This window comes from Physella acuta, unplaced genomic scaffold (genome assembly GCF_028476545.2).
Source record: "Physella acuta isolate Inbredline_101_S28 unplaced genomic scaffold, ASM2847654v3 ptg000225l, whole genome shotgun sequence".
NCBI lineage: Eukaryota > Metazoa > Mollusca > Gastropoda > Physidae > Physella > Physella acuta.
In genome coordinates, this window is record NW_026731744.1 from 123,832 (window position 1) to 144,583 (window position 20,752).

The 20,752-nt window shown below is 45.5% G+C and overlaps 1 protein-coding gene across 1 annotated transcript in view; it reads right to left on the reverse strand.

Annotated features, from left to right (window-relative positions):
- Positions 1–702: 702 nt before the first annotated feature.
- The window catches only part of LOC131937941 (elongation of very long chain fatty acids protein 4), a 37,777-nt gene continuing 17,727 nt past the window's right edge, over positions 703–20,752 (reverse strand). Inside the window, exons 5-8 of the mRNA XM_059295727.1 lie at positions 11,138–11,194; positions 10,735–10,849; positions 1,621–1,748; positions 703–1,268 (exon numbers count right to left, since the gene is read on the reverse strand). Coding sequence (XP_059151710.1) covers positions 1,098–1,268; positions 1,621–1,748; positions 10,735–10,849; positions 11,138–11,194 — 471 coding nt within the window. The 3' untranslated portion in view covers positions 703–1,097. The remainder of the gene's footprint in view (positions 1,269–1,620; positions 1,749–10,734; positions 10,850–11,137; positions 11,195–20,752) is intronic.

The following is a 20,752-nucleotide window of genomic DNA, read 5'->3' on the forward strand; positions in this document are numbered from 1 at the left end:
AACAGAGCTGACCCATAGACAACAGAGCTGACCCATGGACAACAGAGCTGACCCATGGACAACAGAGCTGACCCATGGACAACAGAGCTGACCCATGGACAACAGAGCTGACCCATGGACAACAACAGAGCTGACCCATAGACAACAGAGCTGACCCATGGACAACAGAGCTGACCCATAGACAACAGAGCTGACCCATAGACAACAGAGCTGACCCATAGACAACAGAGCTGACCCATGGACAACAGAGCTAAACCATGGACAACAGGGGTGACCCATGGCCAACAGGGCTGACCCATAGACAACAGGGCTGACCCATGGACAACAGAGCTGACCCATGGACAACAACAGAGCTGACCCATGGACAACAGGGCTGACCCATGGACAACAGAGCTGACCCATGGACAACAACAGAGCTGACCCATGGACAACAGGGCTGACCCATGGACAACAGAGCTGACCCATGGACAACAGTGCTGACCCATAGACAACAGAGCTGACCCATGGACAACAGAGCTGACCCATTGACAACAACAGAGCTGACCCATGGACAACAGGGCTGACCCATGGACAACAACAGAGCTGACCCATGGACAACAGTGCTGACCCATGGACAACAGTGCTGACCCATAGACAACAGAGCTGACCCATGGACAACAGAGCTGACCCATGGACAACAACAGAGCTGACCCATGAACAACAGGGCTGACCCATGGACAACAACAGAGCTGACCCATGGACAACAACAGAGCTGACCCATGGGCTAAACGAAATGTTTTACATGGTGCACTGTCCACCATAATTGGCTTCAGATCTACAACTACTTCTATTTGGACATTTTCAGATTATTATAAAATAAACAGAAAGCTATATTTTAAGAAAAAGTCTATTAAAAAATGCATTAATTAAATAATTAATTAGAATGCGATTGAAAAATTTAAAAATCACAAATTGTAATTTACAAAGTGCAGTAACTATGTATGAAACTACTTCTGTATTAACAATTTACTAGTTACTTCCCTTTACAAGGCAATCATTTGAGCAATGGTTTTATCAGCAACACCGCGGCAACTAGGTAGGTAATTAAAATGAGGCTGTCAATTGCTCTTGGATGCTTTTGATTTGTAGGTTTTTAAATAAAAGTTGAGGAAGAGGAGCAGGAGGGAGGAGGAGTAGAGGAGAGCCACCACGTTAATCCACGTGGGGTACTCGCAGGGGCCAGAGAAAAACGAGAAAATTGACCGCGCGTTGACGCCGAGAAACTGCACCTGAAACACAAGAGGGAAGTTTGTTATTATACAGGTCATAGGTCATAGGTCAAACAACACACAAGAGGAAAGTTTGTTATTATACATGAGGTCATAGGTCAAACAACACACAAGAGGGAAGTTTTTTATTATACATGAGGTCATAGGTCAAACAACACACAAGAGGGAAGTTTGTTATTATACATGAGGTCATAGGTCAAACAACACACAAGAGGGAAGTTTGTTATTATACATGAGGTCATAGGTCAAACAACACACAAGAGGGAAAGTGACCAATTCCCCCCCCCCCCTTCCCCCCAGTAAGTTTGTGTTAAGCCAAACCATGAAGACAAAAGCCCAGTTCTAGACTGACCAGCTGAAACTCCGTCAGGTACCGCTTCCACCACAAATATTTCTGGACTTGTGGCCCCATAGCTGCCAGACCGTAGTAGGTGTACATGAAAACATGGATCAGACTGTTGAACCCGCCGTTATAAAACTCTGGAATGAAAACATGGATCAGACTGTTGAACCCGCCGTTATAAAACTCTGGAATAAAAACATGGATCAGACTGTTGAACCCGCCGTTATAAAACTCTGGAATAAAAACATGGATTGGATCAGACTGTTGAACCCGCCGTTATAAAACTCTGGAATAAAAACATGGATCAGACTGTTGAACCCGCCGTTATAAAACTCTGGAATAAAAACATGGATTGGATCAGACTGTTGAACCCGCCGTTATAAAACTCTGGAATGAAAACATGGATCAGACTGTTGAACCCGCCGTTATAAAACTCTGGAATAAAAACATGGATCAGACTGTTGAACCCGCCGTTATAAAACTCTGGAATAAAAACATGGATCAGACTGTTGAACCCGCCGTTATAAAACTCTGGAATAAAAACATGGATTGGATCAGACTGTTAAACCCGCCGTTATAAAACTCTGGAATAAAAACATGGATCAGACTGTTGAACCCGCCGTTATAAAACTCTGGAATAAAAACATGGATCAGACTGTTGAACCCGCCGTTATAAAACTCTGGAATAAAAACATGGATTGGATCAGACTGTTGAACCCGCCGTTATAAAACTCTGGAATAAAAACATGGATCAGACTGTTGAACCCGCCGTTATAAAACTCTGGAATAAAAACATGGATCAGACTGTTGAACCCGCCGTTATAAAACTCTGGAATAAAAACATGGATCAGACTGTTGAACCCGCCGTTATAAAACTCTGGAATAAAAACATGGATCATGAACCCGCCATTATAAAACTCTGGAATAAAAACATGGATCAGACTGTTGAACCCGCCGTTATAAAACTCTGGAATAAAAACATGGATTGGATCAGACTGTTGAACCCGCCGTTATAAAACTCTGGAATAAAAACATGGATCAGGCTGTTGAACCCGCCGTTATAAAACTCTGGAATAAAAACATGGATCAGACTGTTGAACCGGCCGTTATAAAACTCTGGAATAAAAACATGGATCATGAACCCGCCGTTATAAAACTCTGGAATAAAAACATGGATTGGATCAGACTGTTGAACCCGCCGTTATAAAACTCTGGAATAAAAACATGGATCAGACTGTTGAACCGGCCGTTATAAAACTCTGGAATAAAAACATGGATCATGAACCCGCCGTTATAAAACTCTGGAATAAAAACATGGATTGGATCAGACTGTTGAACCCGCCGTTATAAAACTCTGGAATAAAAACATGGATTGGATCAGACTGTTGAACCCGCCGTTATAAAACTCTGGAATAAAAACATGGATCATGAACCCGCCGTTATAAAACTCTGGAATAAAAACATGGATCAGACTGTTGAACCCGCCGTTATAAAACTCTGGAATAAAAACATGGATCAGACTGTTGAACCCGCCGTTATAAAACTCTGGAATAAAAACATGGATTGGATCAGACTGTTGAACCCGCCGTTATAAAACTCTGGAATAAAAACATGGATCAGACTGTTCAACCCGCCGTTATAAAACTCTGGAATAAAAACATGGATCAGACTGTTCAACCCGCCGTTATAAAACTCTGGAATGAAAACATGGATCAGACTGTTGAACCCGCCGTTATAAAACTCTGGAATAAAAACATGGATCATGAACCCGCCGTTATAAAACTCTGGAATAAAAACATGGATTGGATCAGACTGTTGAACCCGCCGTTATAAAACTCTGGAATAAAAACATGGATTGGATCAGACTGTTGAACCCGCCGTTATAAAACTCTGGAATAAAAACATGGATCATGAACCCGCCGTTATAAAACTCTGGAATAAAAACATGGATCAGACTGTTGAACCCGCCGTTATAAAACTCTGGAATAAAAACATGGATTGGATCAGACTGTTGAACCCGCCGTTATAAAACTCTGGAATAAAAACATGGATCAGACTGTTGAACCCGCCGTTATAAAACTCTGGAATAAAAACATGGATCATGAACCCGCCGTTATAAAACTCTGGAATAAAAACATGGATCAGACTGTTGAACCCGCCGTTATAAAACTCTGGAATAAAAACATGGATCAGACTGTTGAACCCGCCGTTATAAAACTCTGGAATAAAAACATGGATTGGATCAGACTGTTGAACCCGCCGTTATAAAACTCTGGAATAAAAACATGGATCAGACTGTTGAACCCGCCGTTATAAAACTCTGGAATAAAAACATGGATCAGACTGTTGAACCCGCCGTTATAAAACTCTGGAATAAAAACATGGATTGGATCAGACTGTTGAACCCGCCGTTATAAAACTCTGGAATAAAAACATGGATCAGACTGTTGAACCCGCCGTTATAAAACTCTGGAATAAAAACATGGATCATGAACCCGCCGTTATAAAACTCTGGAATAAAAACATGGATCAGGCTGTTGAACCCGCCGTTATAAAACTCTGGAATAAAAACATGGATCATGAACCCGCCATTATAAAACTCTGGAATAAAAACATGGATTGGATCAGGCTGTTGAACCCGCCGTTATAAAACTCTGGAATAAAAACATGGATCATGAACCCGCCATTATAAAACTCTGGAATAAAAACATGGATTGGATCAGACTGTTAAACCCGCCGTTATAAAACTCTGGAATAAAAACATGGATCAGACTGTTGAACCCGCCGTTATAAAACTCTGGAATAAAAACATGGATCAGACTGTTAAACCCGCCGTTATAGAACTCTGGAATAAAAACATGGATTGGATCAGACTGTTGAACCCGCCGTTATAAAACTCTGGAATAAAAACATGGATCATGAACCCGCCATTATAAAACTCTGGAATGAAAACATGGATCAGGCTGTTGAACCCGCCGTTATAAAACTCTGGAATAAAAACATGGATTGGATCAGACTGTTAAACCCGCCGTTATAAAACTCTGGAATAAAAACATGGATCAGGCTGTTGAACCCGCCGTTATAAAACTCTGGAATAAAAACATGGATTGGATCAGACTGTTGAACCCGCCGTTATAAAACTCTGGAATAAAAACATGGATCAGACTGTTCAACCCGCCGTTATAGAACTCTGGAATGAAAACATGGATCAGACTGTTGAACCCGCCATTATAAAACTCTGGAATAAAAACATGGATCAGACTGTTGAACCCGCCGTTATAAAACTCTGGAATAAAAACATGGATTGGATCAGACTGTTAAACCCGCCGTTATAAAACTCTGGAATAAAAACATGGATCAGACTGTTGAACCCGCCGTTATAAAACTCTGGAATAAAAACATGGATCAGGCTGTTGAACCCGCCGTTATAAAACTCTGGAATAAAAACATGGATTGGATCAGACTGTTGAACCCGCCGTTATAAAACTCTGGAATAAAAACATGGATCATGAACCCGCCGTTATAAAACTCTGGAATAAAAACATGGATTGGATCAGGCTGTTGAACCCGCCGTTATAAAACTCTGGAATGAAAACATGGATCAGACTGTTCAACCCGCCGTTATAAAACTCTGGAATAAAAACATGGATTGGATCAGACTGTTAAACCCGCCGTTATAAAACTCTGGAATAAAAACATGGATCAGACTGTTGAACCCGCCGTTATAAAACTCTGGAATAAAAACATGGATCAGACTGTTGAACCCGCCGTTATAAAACTCTGGAATAAAAACATGGATTGGATCAGACTGTTGAACCCGCCGTTATAAAACTCTGGAATAAAAACATGGATTGGATCAGACTGTTGAACCCGCCGTTATAAAACTCTGGAATAAAAACATGGATCAGACTGTTGAACCCGCCGTTATAAAACTCTGGAATAAAAACATGGATCAGACTGTTGAACCTGCCGTTATAAAACTCTGGAATAAAAACATGGATCAGGCTGTTGAACCCGCCGTTATAAAACTCTGGAATAAAAACATGGATCAGACTGTTGAACCTGCCGTTATAAAACTCTGGAATAAAAACATGGATCAGGCTGTTGAACCCGACGTTATAAAACTCTGGAATAAAAACATGGATCAGACTGTTGAACCCGCCGTTATAAAACTCTGGAATAAAAACATGGATCAGACTGTTGAACCCGCCGTTATAAAACTCTGGAATAAAAACATGGATCAGGCTGTTGAACCCGCCGTTATAAAACTCTGGAATAAAAACATGGATCAGGCTGTTGAACCCGCCGTTATAAAACTCTGGAATAAAAACATGGATCAGACTGTTAAACCCGCCGTTATAAAACTCTGGAATAAAAACATGGATTGGATCAGACTGTTGAACCCGCCGTTATAAAACTCTGGAATAAAAACATGGATCAGACTGTTGAACCCGCCGTTATAAAACTCTGGAATAAAAACATGGATCAGGCTGTTGAACCCGCCGTTATAAAACTCTGGAATAAAAACATGGATCAGGCTGTTGAACCCGCCGTTATAAAACTCTGGAATAAAAACATGGATCAGACTGTTAAACCCGCCGTTATAAAACTCTGGAATAAAAACATGGATTGGATCAGACTGTTGAACCCGCCGTTATAAAACTCTGGAATAAAAACATGGATCATGAACCCGCCATTATAAAACTCTGGAATGAAAACATGGATCAGACTGTTGAACCCGCCGTTATAAAACTCTGGAATAAAAACATGGATCAGACTGTTGAACCCGCCGTTATAAAACTCTGGAATAAAAACATGGATCAGACTGTTAAACCCGCCGTTATAAAACTCTGGAATAAAAACATGGATTGGATCAGACTGTTGAACCCGCCGTTATAAAACTCTGGAATAAAAACATGGATCAGACTGTTGAACCCGCCGTTATAAAACTCTGGAATAAAAACATGGATCAGACTGTTGAACCCGCCGTTATAAAACTCTGGAATAAAAACATGGATCAGACTGTTGAACCCGCCGTTATAAAACTCTGGAATAAAAACATGGATCAGACTGTTGAACCCGCCGTTATAAAACTCTGGAATAAAAACATGGATCATGAACCCGCCGTTATAAAACTCTGGAATAAAAACATGGATCAGACTGTTCAACCCGCCGTTATAAAACTCTGGAATAAAAACATGGATCAGACTGTTGAACCTGCCGTTATAAAACTCTGGAATAAAAACATGGATCAGACTGTTGAACCCGCCGTTATAAAACTCTGGAATAAAAACATGGATCAGACTGTTGAACCCGCCGTTATAAAACTCTGGAATAAAAACATGGATTGGATCAGACTGTTGAACCCGCCGTTATAAAACTCTGGAATAAAAACATGGATCATGAACCCGCCATTATAAAACTCTGGAATGAAAACATGGATCAGACTGTTGAACCCGCCGTTATAAAACTCTGGAATAAAAACATGGATCAGACTGTTGAACCCGCCGTTATAAAACTCTGGAATAAAAACATGGATCAGACTGTTAAACCCGCCGTTATAAAACTCTGGAATAAAAACATGGATTGGATCAGACTGTTGAACCCGCCGTTATAAAACTCTGGAATAAAAACATGGATCAGACTGTTGAACCCGCCGTTATAAAACTCTGGAATAAAAACATGGATCAGACTGTTGAACCCGCCGTTATAAAACTCTGGAATAAAAACATGGATCAGACTGTTGAACCCGCCGTTATAAAACTCTGGAATAAAAACATGGATCAGACTGTTGAACCCGCCGTTATAAAACTCTGGAATAAAAACATGGATCATGAACCCGCCGTTATAAAACTCTGGAATAAAAACATGGATCAGACTGTTCAACCCGCCGTTATAAAACTCTGGAATAAAAACATGGATCAGACTGTTGAACCTGCCGTTATAAAACTCTGGAATAAAAACATGGATCAGACTGTTGAACCCGCCGTTATAAAACTCTGGAATAAAAACATGGATCAGACTGTTGAACCCGCCGTTATAAAACTCTGGAATAAAAACATGGATCAGACTGTTGAACCCGCCGTTATAAAACTCTGGAATAAAAACATGGATCAGACTGTTGAACCCGCCGTTATAAAACTCTGGAATAAAAACATGGATTGGATCAGACTGTTGAACCCGCCGTAATAAAACTCTGGAATAAAAACATGGATCAGGCTGTTGAACCCGCCGTTATAAAACTCTGGAATAAAAACATGGATCATGAACCCGCCATTATAAAACTCTGGAATAAAAACATGGATCAGACTGTTAAACCCGCCGTTATAAAACTCTGGAATAAAAACATGGATCAGACTGTTGAACCCGCCGTTATAAAACTCTGGAATAAAAACATGGATCATGAACCCGCCATTATAAAACTCTGGAATAAAAACATGGATCAGACTGTTGAACCCGCCGTTATAAAACTCTGGAATAAAAACATGGATCATGAACCCGCCATTATAAAACTCTGGAATAAAAACATGGATCAGACTGTTGAACCCGCCGTTATAAAACTCTGGAATAAAAACATGGATCATGAACCCGCCATTATAAAACTCTGGAATAAAAACATGGATTGGATCAGACTGTTGAACCCGCCGTTATAAAACTCTGGAATAAAAACATGGATCAGGCTGTTGAACCCGCCGTTATAAAACTCTGGAATAAAAACATGGATCAGACTGTTGAACCCGCCGTTATAAAACTCTGGAATAAAAACATGGATTGGATCAGACTGTTGAACCCGCCGTTATAAAACTCTGGAATAAAAACATGGATTGGATCAGACTGTTGAACCCGCCGTTATAAAACTCTGGAATAAAAACATGGATTGGATCAGACTGTTGAACCCGCCGTTATAAAACTCTGGAATAAAAACATGGATCAGACTGTTGAACCCGCCGTTATAAAACTCTGGAATAAAAACATGGATTGGATCAGACTGTTGAACCCGCCATTATAAAACTCTGGAATGAAAACATGGATCAGACTGTTGAACCCGCCGTTATAAAACTCTGGAATAAAAACATGGATCAGACTGTTGAACCCGCCGTTATAAAACTCTGGAATAAAAACATGGATTGGATCAGACTGTTGAACCCGCCGTTATAAAACTCTGGAATAAAAACATGGATCAGACTGTTGAACCCGCCGTTATAAAACTCTGGAATAAAAACATGGATCAGACTGTTGAACCCGCCGTTATAAAACTCTGGAATAAAAACATGGATCAGACTGTTGAACCCGCCGTTATAAAACTCTGGAATAAAAACATGGATCATGAACCCGCCATTATAAAACTCTGGAATAAAAACATGGATCAGACTGTTGAACCCGCCGTTATAAAACTCTGGAATAAAAACATGGATTGGATCAGACTGTTGAACCCGCCGTTATAAAACTCTGGAATAAAAACATGAATCAGGCTGTTGAACCCGACGTTATAAAACTCTGGAATAAAAACATGGATCAGACTGTTGAACCGGCCGTTATAAAACTCTGGAATAAAAACATGGATTGGATCAGACTGTTGAACCCGCCGTTATAAAACTCTGGAATAAAAACATGGATCATGAACCCGCCATTATAAAACTCTGGAATAAAAACATGGATTGGATCAGGCTGTTGAACCCGCCGTTATAAAACTCTGGAATAAAAACATGGATTGGATCAGACTGTTGAACCCGCCGTTATAAAACTCTGGAATAAAAACATGGATCAGACTGTTGAACCCGCCATTATAAAACTCTGGAATAAAAACATGGATCTTGAACCCGCCATTATAAAACTCTGGAATAAAAACATGGATTGGATCAGACTGTTGAACCCGCCGTTATAAAACTCTGGAATAAAAACATGGATCATGAACCCGCCATTATAAAACTCTGGAATAAAAACATGGATTGGATCAGGCTGTTGAACCCGCCGTTATAAAACTCTGGAATAAAAACATGGATTGGATCAGACTGTTGAACCCGCCGTTATAAAACTCTGGAATAAAAACATGGATCAGACTGTTGAACCCGCCGTTATAAAACTCTGGAATAAAAACATGGATCATGAACCCGCCGTTATAAAACTCTGGAATAAAAACATGGATCAGACTGTTGAACCCGCCGTTATAAAACTCTGGAATAAAAACATGGATCAGACTGTTGAACCCGCCGTTATAAAACTCTGGAATAAAAACATGGATCAGACTGTTGAACCCTCCGTTATAAAACTCTGGAATAAAAACATGGATCATGAACCCGCCGTTATAAAACTCTGGAATAAAAACATGGATCAGACTGTTGAACCCGCCGTTATAAAACTCTGGAATAAAAACATGGATTGGATCAGACTGTTGAACCCGCCGTTATAAAACTCTGGAATAAAAACATAGATCAGGCTGTTGAACCCGCCGTTATAAAACTCTGGAATAAAAACATGGATCTTGGGCCCACTGTTATAAAACTCTGAAACAAAAAATTTATTCAAAATGTGAGGGAGTTTTTAAATGCTACAACATACATGCTGGTTGAGTCTTGCTGAGACTGTAATTAAACCACGTCTTACAGATGTTGGAATACGTGGCATACCTTACAGGTCAATTCAAATCATGCATGCCAGCAATATGTATGTTAAATCTGTCAATAAGTTTGATTGCTCTCAAGTCCAATCGATCTTAATAAAACATAGCACAGGTTCTCTACCTGGTTATGTCCCCTTCATCTTACCTTCCAGAGTCCAATATATGGTCAATTAGAAAAATGTAAATGATGATGTAATTAGGCTATATAAATTACATAAATGCGCTATATAATTGATGTAAATGATAATGTAAGTGGGTCATGTAAATGGGTGATGTAAATCTGCGTAGATGCTGTTGTAAATAAGATGTGTACATGCTGGTGTAAATAGACAGTGTAAATGACGACGTAAATACGTTGTGTAAATGAGCTATGTAATGATGTAAATGACCTGTTTAATTTAGGTAAATGGGTCGTGTAAATGATGATTTAAATGTTGAGCTAAATTGAGCATGTAAATGGTGATGTAAATGTGCGGTATAAAAGCTGTGTAAATGAGACCTACTTTCGCCCCCAGGGACGTACTTGGCAGCGTACCAGCACAGGACGGTCATGGTGCTGTGATGGTAGACGTGGAGAAACGTCACCTGACCGTTTTTCTTGCGCAGGATGAAGAACGCCTGGGGAGGGGAGGGAAACTAATTAGACGCTCGGCATTAGACTTTCATCAAGGTACTTTAATGACTGGGGATCTTAGCTCTCAGTGCGAGCAATATTTGTTGACTATTTCTAAAATCTACATGTTATTCTGTAAAAACCTAAACAGGGGAAGTAACTAATAAAATAATTTAAAAATCAGAGGCACTAAGAGTTGCGGAAAATTGTTTAATAGTTTCTTTTTAACGTCTGCTGTCTCACTCTAACCAGTTCTAGAGTGTAGTGTAACCCACACAAGGGAAGCTACTCACCGTGTCCAGCAACTCGACGATCTTTGATATGAAATACCACCAGGACACGCTGGCCTCCTGTAGACAGATAGCACGTGATTGGGTCAGACAGATAGCACGTGATTGGGTCAGTCAGATAGCACGTGATTGGGTCAGACAGATAGCACGTGATTGGGTCAGTCAGATAGCACGTGATTGGGTCAGACGGACAGCACGTGATTGGGTCAGACAGATAGCACGTGATTGGGTCAGACAGATAGCACGTGATTGGGTCAGACAGATAGCACGTGATTGGGTCAGACAGCACGTGATTGGGTCAGATAGCACGTGATTGGGTCAGTCAGATAGCACGTGATTGGGTCAGACAGATAGCACGTGATTGGGTCAGACAGATAGCACGTGATTGGGTCAGACAGATAGCACGTGATTTGGTCAGACAGATAGCACGTGATTGGGTCAGACAGGTAGCACGTGATTGGGTCAGACAGATAGCACGTGATTGGGTCAGACAGCACGTGATTGGGTCAGACAGACAGCACGTGATTGGGTCAGACAGATAGCACTTGATTGGGTCAGACAGCACGTGATTGGGTCAGACAGACAGCACGTGATTGGGTCAGACAGATAGCACGTGATTGGGTCAGACAGACAGCACGTGATTGGGTCAGACAGCACGTGATTGGGTCAGACAGATAGCACGTGATTGGGTCAGACAGATAGCACGTGATTGGGTCAGACAGCACGTGATTGGGTCAGACAGATAGCACGTGATTGGGTCAGACAGCACGTGATTGGGTCAGACAGCACGTGATTGGGTCAGACAGATAGCACGTGATTGGGTCAGACAGATAGCACTTGATTGGGTCAGACAGACAGCACGTGATTGGGTCAGACAGCACGTGATTGGGTCAGACAGACAGCACGTGATTGGGTCAGACAGATAGCACGTGATTGGGTCAGACAGATAGCACGTGATTGGGTCAGACAGACAGCACGTGATTGGGTCAGACAGATAGCACGTGATTGGGTCAGACAGCACGTGATTGGGTCAGACAGATAGCACGTGATTGGGTCAGACAGATAGCACGTGATTGGGTCAGACAGACAGCACGTGATTGGGTCAGACAGCACGTGATTGGGTCAGACAGATAGCACGTGATTGGGTCAGACAGCACGTGATTGGGTCAGACAGCACGTGATTGGGTCAGACAGCACGTGATTGGGTCAGACAGACAGCACGTGATTGGAACAGACAGATAGCACTTGATTGGGTCAGACAGACAGCACGTGATTGGGTCAGACAGACAGCACGTGATTGGGTCAGACAGACAGCACGTGATTGGGTCAGACAGATAGCACGTGATTGGGTCAGACAGATAGCACGTGATTGGGTCAGACAGCACGTGATTGGGTCAGACAGATAGCACGTGATTGGGTCAGACAGCACGTGATTGGGTCAGACAGATAGCACGTGATTGGGTCAGACAGATAGCACGTGATTGGGTCAGACAGACAGCACGTGATTGGGTCAGACAGCACGTGATTGGGTCAGACAGATAGCACGTGATTGGGTCAGACAGCACGTGATTGGGTCAGACAGCACGTGATTGGGTCAGACAGCACGTGATTGGGTCAGACAGACAGCACGTGATTGGAACAGACAGATAGCACTTGATTGGGTCAGACAGACAGCACGTGATTGGGTCAGACAGACAGCACGTGATTGGGTCAGACAGATAGCACGTGATTGGGTCAGACAGATAGCACGTGATTGGGTCAGACAGCACGTGATTGGGTCAGACAGATAGCACGTGATTGGGTCAGACAGCACGTGATTGGGTCAGACAGATAGCACGTGATTGGGTCAGACAGACAGCACGTGATTGGGTCAGACAGATAGCACGTGATTGGGTCAGACAGATAGCACGTGATTGGGTCAGACAGACAGCACGTGATTGGGTCAGACAGATAGCACGTGATTGGGTCAGACAGATAGCACGTGATTGGGTCAGACAGATAGCACGTGATTGGGTCAGACAGCACGTGATTGGGTCAGACAGATAGCACGTGATTGGGTCAGACAGCACGTGATTTGGTCAGACAGACAGCACGTGATTGGGTCAGACAGACAGCACGTGATTGGGTCAGACAGCACGTGATTGGGTCAGACAGACAGCACGTGATTGGGTCAGACAGATAGCACGTGATTGGGTCAGACAGATAGCACGTGATTGGGTCAGTCAGATAGCACGTGATTGGGTCAGACAGCACGTGATTGGGTCAGACAGATAGCACGTGATTGGGTCAGACAGACAGCACGTGATTGGGTCAGACAGCACGTGATTGGGTCAGACAGATAGCACGTGATTGGGTCAGACAGACAGCACGTGATTGGGTCAGACAGATAGCACGTGATTGGGTCAGACAGATAGCACGTGATTGGGTCAGTCAGATAGCACGTGATTGGGTCAGACAGATAGCACGTGATTGGGTCAGTCAGATAGCACGTGATTGGGTCAGACAGCACGTGATTGGGTCAGACAGATAGCACCTGATTGGGTCAGACAGACAGCACGTGATTGGGTCAGACAGACAGCACGTGATTGGGTCAGACAGCACGTGATTGGGTCAGACAGATAGCACGTGATTGGGTCAGACAGACAGCACGTGATTGGGTCAGACAGATAGCACGTGATTGGGTCAGACAGATAGCACGTGATTGGGTCAGTCAGATAGCACGTGATTGGGTCAGACAGATAGCACGTGATTGGGTCAGTCAGATAGCACGTGATTGGGTCAGACAGCACGTGATTGGGTCAGACAGATAGCACCTGATTGGGTCAGACAGACAGCACGTGATTGGGTCAGACAGATAGCACTTGATTGGGTCAGACAGCACGTGATTGGGTCAGACAGATAGCACGTGATTGGGTCAGACAGATAGCACGTGATTGGGTCAGACAGATAGCACGTGATTGGGTCAGACAGATAGCACGTGATTGGGTCAGACAGATAGCACGTGATTGGGTCAGACAGGTAGCACGTGATTGGGTCAGACAGATAGCACGTGATTGGGTCAGACAGCACGTGATTGGGTCAGACAGACAGCACGTGATTGGGTCAGACAGATAGCACTTGATTGGGTCAGACAGCACGTGATTGGGTCAGACAGACAGCACGTGATTGGGTCAGACAGATAGCACGTGATTGGGTCAGACAGACAGCACGTGATTGGGTCAGACAGCACGTGATTGGGTCAGACAGATAGCACGTGATTGGGTCAGACAGATAGCACGTGATTGGGTCAGACAGCACGTGATTGGGTCAGACAGATAGCACGTGATTGGGTCAGACAGCACGTGATTGGGTCAGACAGCACGTGATTGGGTCAGACAGATAGCACGTGATTGGGTCAGACAGATAGCACTTGATTGGGTCAGACAGACAGCACGTGATTGGGTCAGACAGCACGTGATTGGGTCAGACAGACAGCACGTGATTGGGTCAGACAGATAGCACGTGATTGGGTCAGACAGATAGCACGTGATTGGGTCAGACAGACAGCACGTGATTGGGTCAGACAGATAGCACGTGATTGGGTCAGACAGCACGTGATTGGGTCAGACAGATAGCACGTGATTGGGTCAGACAGATAGCACGTGATTGGGTCAGACAGACAGCACGTGATTGGGTCAGACAGCACGTGATTGGGTCAGACAGATAGCACGTGATTGGGTCAGACAGCACGTGATTGGGTCAGACAGCACGTGATTGGGTCAGACAGCACGTGATTGGGTCAGACAGACAGCACGTGATTGGAACAGACAGATAGCACTTGATTGGGTCAGACAGACAGCACGTGATTGGGTCAGACAGACAGCACGTGATTGGGTCAGACAGACAGCACGTGATTGGGTCAGACAGATAGCACGTGATTGGGTCAGACAGATAGCACGTGATTGGGTCAGACAGCACGTGATTGGGTCAGACAGATAGCACGTGATTGGGTCAGACAGCACGTGATTGGGTCAGACAGATAGCACGTGATTGGGTCAGACAGATAGCACGTGATTGGGTCAGACAGACAGCACGTGATTGGGTCAGACAGCACGTGATTGGGTCAGACAGATAGCACGTGATTGGGTCAGACAGCACGTGATTGGGTCAGACAGCACGTGATTGGGTCAGACAGCACGTGATTGGGTCAGACAGACAGCACGTGATTGGAACAGACAGATAGCACTTGATTGGGTCAGACAGACAGCACGTGATTGGGTCAGACAGACAGCACGTGATTGGGTCAGACAGATAGCACGTGATTGGGTCAGACAGATAGCACGTGATTGGGTCAGACAGCACGTGATTGGGTCAGACAGATAGCACGTGATTGGGTCAGACAGCACGTGATTGGGTCAGACAGATAGCACGTGATTGGGTCAGACAGACAGCACGTGATTGGGTCAGACAGATAGCACGTGATTGGGTCAGACAGATAGCACGTGATTGGGTCAGACAGACAGCACGTGATTGGGTCAGACAGATAGCACGTGATTGGGTCAGACAGATAGCACGTGATTGGGTCAGACAGATAGCACGTGATTGGGTCAGACAGCACGTGATTGGGTCAGACAGATAGCACGTGATTGGGTCAGACAGCACGTGATTTGGTCAGACAGACAGCACGTGATTGGGTCAGACAGACAGCACGTGATTGGGTCAGACAGCACGTGATTGGGTCAGACAGACAGCACGTGATTGGGTCAGACAGATAGCACGTGATTGGGTCAGACAGATAGCACGTGATTGGGTCAGTCAGATAGCACGTGATTGGGTCAGACAGCACGTGATTGGGTCAGACAGATAGCACGTGATTGGGTCAGACAGACAGCACGTGATTGGGTCAGACAGCACGTGATTGGGTCAGACAGATAGCACGTGATTGGGTCAGACAGACAGCACGTGATTGGGTCAGACAGATAGCACGTGATTGGGTCAGACAGATAGCACGTGATTGGGTCAGTCAGATAGCACGTGATTGGGTCAGACAGATAGCACGTGATTGGGTCAGTCAGATAGCACGTGATTGGGTCAGACAGCACGTGATTGGGTCAGACAGATAGCACCTGATTGGGTCAGACAGACAGCACGTGATTGGGTCAGACAGACAGCACGTGATTGGGTCAGACAGCACGTGATTGGGTCAGACAGATAGCACGTGATTGGGTCAGACAGACAGCACGTGATTGGGTCAGACAGATAGCACGTGATTGGGTCAGACAGATAGCACGTGATTGGGTCAGTCAGATAGCACGTGATTGGGTCAGACAGATAGCACGTGATTGGGTCAGTCAGATAGCACGTGATTGGGTCAGACAGCACGTGATTGGGTCAGACAGATAGCACCTGATTGGGTCAGACAGACAGCACGTGATTGGGTCAGACAGATAGCACTTGATTGGGTCAGACAGCACGTGATTGGGTCAGACAGATAGCACGTGATTGGGTCAGACAGATAGCACGTGATTGGGTCAGACAGATAGCACGTGATTGGGTCAGACAGATAGCACGTGATTGGGTCAGACAGATAGCACGTGATTGGGTCAGACAGATAGCACGTGATTGGGTCAGACAGATAGCACGTGATTGGGTCAGACAGACAGCACGTGATTGGGTCAGACAGATAGCACGTGATTGGGTCAGACAGACAGCACGTGATTGGGTCAGACAGACAGCACGTGATTGGGTCAGACAGATAGCACGTGATTGGGTCAGACAGCACGTGATTGGGTCAGACAGATAGCACGTGATTGGGTCAGACAGATAGCACGTGATTGGGTCAGACAGCACGTGATTGGGTCAGACAGACAGCACGTGATTGGGTCAGACAGATAGCACGTGATTGGGTCAGACAGATAGCACGTGATTGGGTCAGACAGCACGTGATTGGGTCAGACAGATAGCACGTGATTGGGTCAGACAGCACGTGATTGGGTCAGACAGATAGCACGTGATTGGGTCAGACAGACAGCACGTGATTGGGTCAGACAGATAGCACGTGATTGGGTCAGACAGATAGCACGTGATTGGGTCAGACAGACAGCACGTGATTGGGTCAGACAGATAGCACGTGATTGGGTCAGACAGATAGCACGTGATTGGGTCAGACAGATAGCACGTGATTGGGTCAGACAGCACGTGATTGGGTCAGACAGATAGCACGTGATTGGGTCAGACAGCACGTGATTTGGTCAGACAGACAGCACGTGATTGGGTCAGACAGACAGCACGTGATTGGGTCAGACAGCACGTGATTGGGTCAGACAGACAGCACGTGATTGGGTCAGACAGATAGCACGTGATTGGGTCAGACAGATAGCACGTGATTGGGTCAGTCAGATAGCACGTGATTGGGTCAGACAGCACGTGATTGGGTCAGACAGATAGCACGTGATTAGGTCAGACAGACAGCACGTGATTGGGTCAGACAGCACGTGATTGGGTCAGACAGATAGCACGTGATTGGGTCAGACAGACAGCACGTGATTGGGTCAGACAGCACGTGATTGGGTCAGACAGATAGCACGTGATTGGGTCAGTCAGATAGCACGTGATTGGGTCAGACAGATAGCACGTGATTGGGTCAGTCAGATAGCACGTGATTGGGTCAGACAGCACGTGATTGGGTCAGACAGATAGCACCTGATTGGGTCAGACAGACAGCACGTGATTGGGTCAGACAGACAGCACGTGATTGGGTCAGACAGCACGTGATTGGGTCAGACAGATAGCACGTGATTGGGTCAGACAGACAGCACGTGATTGGGTCAGACAGATAGCACGTGATTGGGTCAGACAGATAGCACGTGATTGGGTCAGTCAGATAGCACGTGATTGGGTCAGACAGATAGCACGTGATTGGGTCAGTCAGATAGCACGTGATTGGGTCAGACAGCACGTGATTGGGTCAGACAGATAGCACCTGATTGGGTCAGACAGACAGCACGTGATTGGGTCAGACAGATAGCACTTGATTGGGTCAGACAGCACGTGATTGGGTCAGACAGATAGCACGTGATTGGGTCAGACAGATAGCACGTGATTGGGTCAGACAGATAGCACGTGATTGGGTCAGACAGATAGCACGTGATTGGGTCAGACAGATAGCACGTGATTGGGTCAGACAGATAGCACGTGATTGGGTCAGACAGATAGCACGTGATTGGGTCAGACAGACAGCACGTGATTGGGTCAGACAGATAGCACGTGATTGGGTCAGACAGACAGCACGTGATTGGGTCAGACAGACAGCACGTGATTGGGTCAGACAGATAGCACGTGATTGGGTCAGACAGCACGTGATTGGGTCAGACAGATAGCACGTGATTGGGTCAGACAGATAGCACGTGATTGGGTCAGACAGCACGTGATTGGGTCAGACAGATAGCACGTGATTGGGTCAGACAGATAGCACGTGATTGGGTCAGACAGATAGCACGTGATTGGGTCAGACAGATAGCACGTGATTGGGTCAGACAGATAGCACGTGATTGGGTCAGACAGACAGCACGTGATTGGGTCAGACAGATAGCACGTGATTGGGTCAGACAGACAGCACGTGATTGGGTCAGACAGACAGCACGTGATTGGGTCAGACAGATAGCACGTGATTGGGTCAGACAGCACGTGATTGGGTCAGACAGACAGCACGTGATTGGGTCAGACAGATAGCACGTGATTGGGTCAGACAGATAGCACGTGATTGGGTCAGACAGATAGCACGTGATTGGGTCAGACAGACAGCACGTGATTGGGTCAGACAGATAGCACGTGATTGGGTCAGACAGATAGCACGTGATTGGGTCAGACAGACAGCACGTGATTGGGTCAGACAGCACGTGATTGGGTCAGACAGATAGCACGTGATTGGGTCAGACAGCACGTGATTGGGTCAGACAGCACGTGATTGGGTCAGACAGCACGTGATTGGGTCAGACAGACAGCACGTGATTGGAACAGACAGATAGCACTTGATTGGGTCAGACAGACAGCACGTGATTGGGTCAGACAGACAGCGCGTGATTGGGTCAGACAGACAGCACGTGATTGGGTCAGACAGATAGCACGTGATTGGGTCAGACAGATAGCACGTGATTGGGTCAGACAGCACGTGATTGGGTCAGACAGATAGCACGTGATTGGGTCAGACAGCACGTGATTGGGTCAGACAGATAGCACGTGATTGGGTCAGACAGACAGCACGTGATTGGGTCAGACAGATAGCACGTGATTGGGTCAGACAGATAGCACGTGATTGGGTCAGACAGACAGCACGTGATTGGGTCAGACAGATAGCACGTGATTGGGTCAGACAGATAGCACGTGATTGGGTCAGACAGATAGCACGTGATTGGGTCAGACAGCACGTGATTGGGTCAGACAGATAGCACGTGATTGGGTCAGACAGCACGTGATTGGGTCAGACAGACAGCACGTGATTGGGTCAGACAGATAGCACGTGATTGGGTCAGACAGACAGCACGTGATTGGGTCAGACAGACAGCACGTGATTGGGTCAGACAGCACGTGATTGGGTCAGACAGACAGCACGTGATTGGGTCAGACAGATAGCACGTGATTGGGTCAGACAGATAGCACGTGATTGGGTCAGACAGATAGCACGTGATTGGGTCAGACAGACAGCACGTGATTGGGTCAGACAGCACGTGATTGGGTCAGACAGATAGCACGTGATTGGGTCAGACAGACAGCACGTGATTGGGTCAGACAGATAGCACGTGATTGGGTCAGACAGATAGCACGTGATTGGGTCAGTCAGATAGCACGTGATTGGGTCAGACAGATAGCACGTGATTGGGTCAGTCAGATAGCACGTGATTGGGTCAGACAGCACGTGATTGGGTCAGACAGATAGCACCTGATTGGGTCAGACAGACAGCACGTGATTGGGTCAGACAGACAGCACGTGATTGGGTCAGACAGCACGTGATTGGGTCAGACAGATAGCACGTGATTGGGTCAGACAGACAGCACGTGATTGGGTCAGACAGATAGCACGTGATTGGGTCAGACAGATAGCACGTGATTGGGTCAGTCAGATAGCACGTGATTGGGTCAGACAGATAGCACGTGATTGGGTCAGTCAGATAGCACGTGATTGGGTCAGACAGCACGTGATTGGGTCAGACAGATAGCACCTGATTGGGTCAGACAGACAGCACGTGATTGGGTCAGACAGATAGCACTTGATTGGGTCAGACAGCACGTGATTGGGTCAGACAGATAGCACGTGATTGGGTCAGACAGATAGCACGTGATTGGGTCAGACAGATAGCACGTGATTGGGTCAGACAGATAGCACGTGATTGGGTCAGACAGATAGCACGTGATTGGGTCAGACAGATAGCACGTGATTGGGTCAGACAGATAGCACGTGATTGGGTCAGACAGATAGCACGTGATTGGGTCAGACAGATAGCACGTGATTGGGTCAGACAGACAGCACGTGATTGGGTCAGACAGATAGCACGTGATTGGGTCAGACAGACAGCACGTGATTGGGTCAGACAGACAGCACGTGATTGGGTCAGACAGATAGCACGTGATTGGGTCAGACAG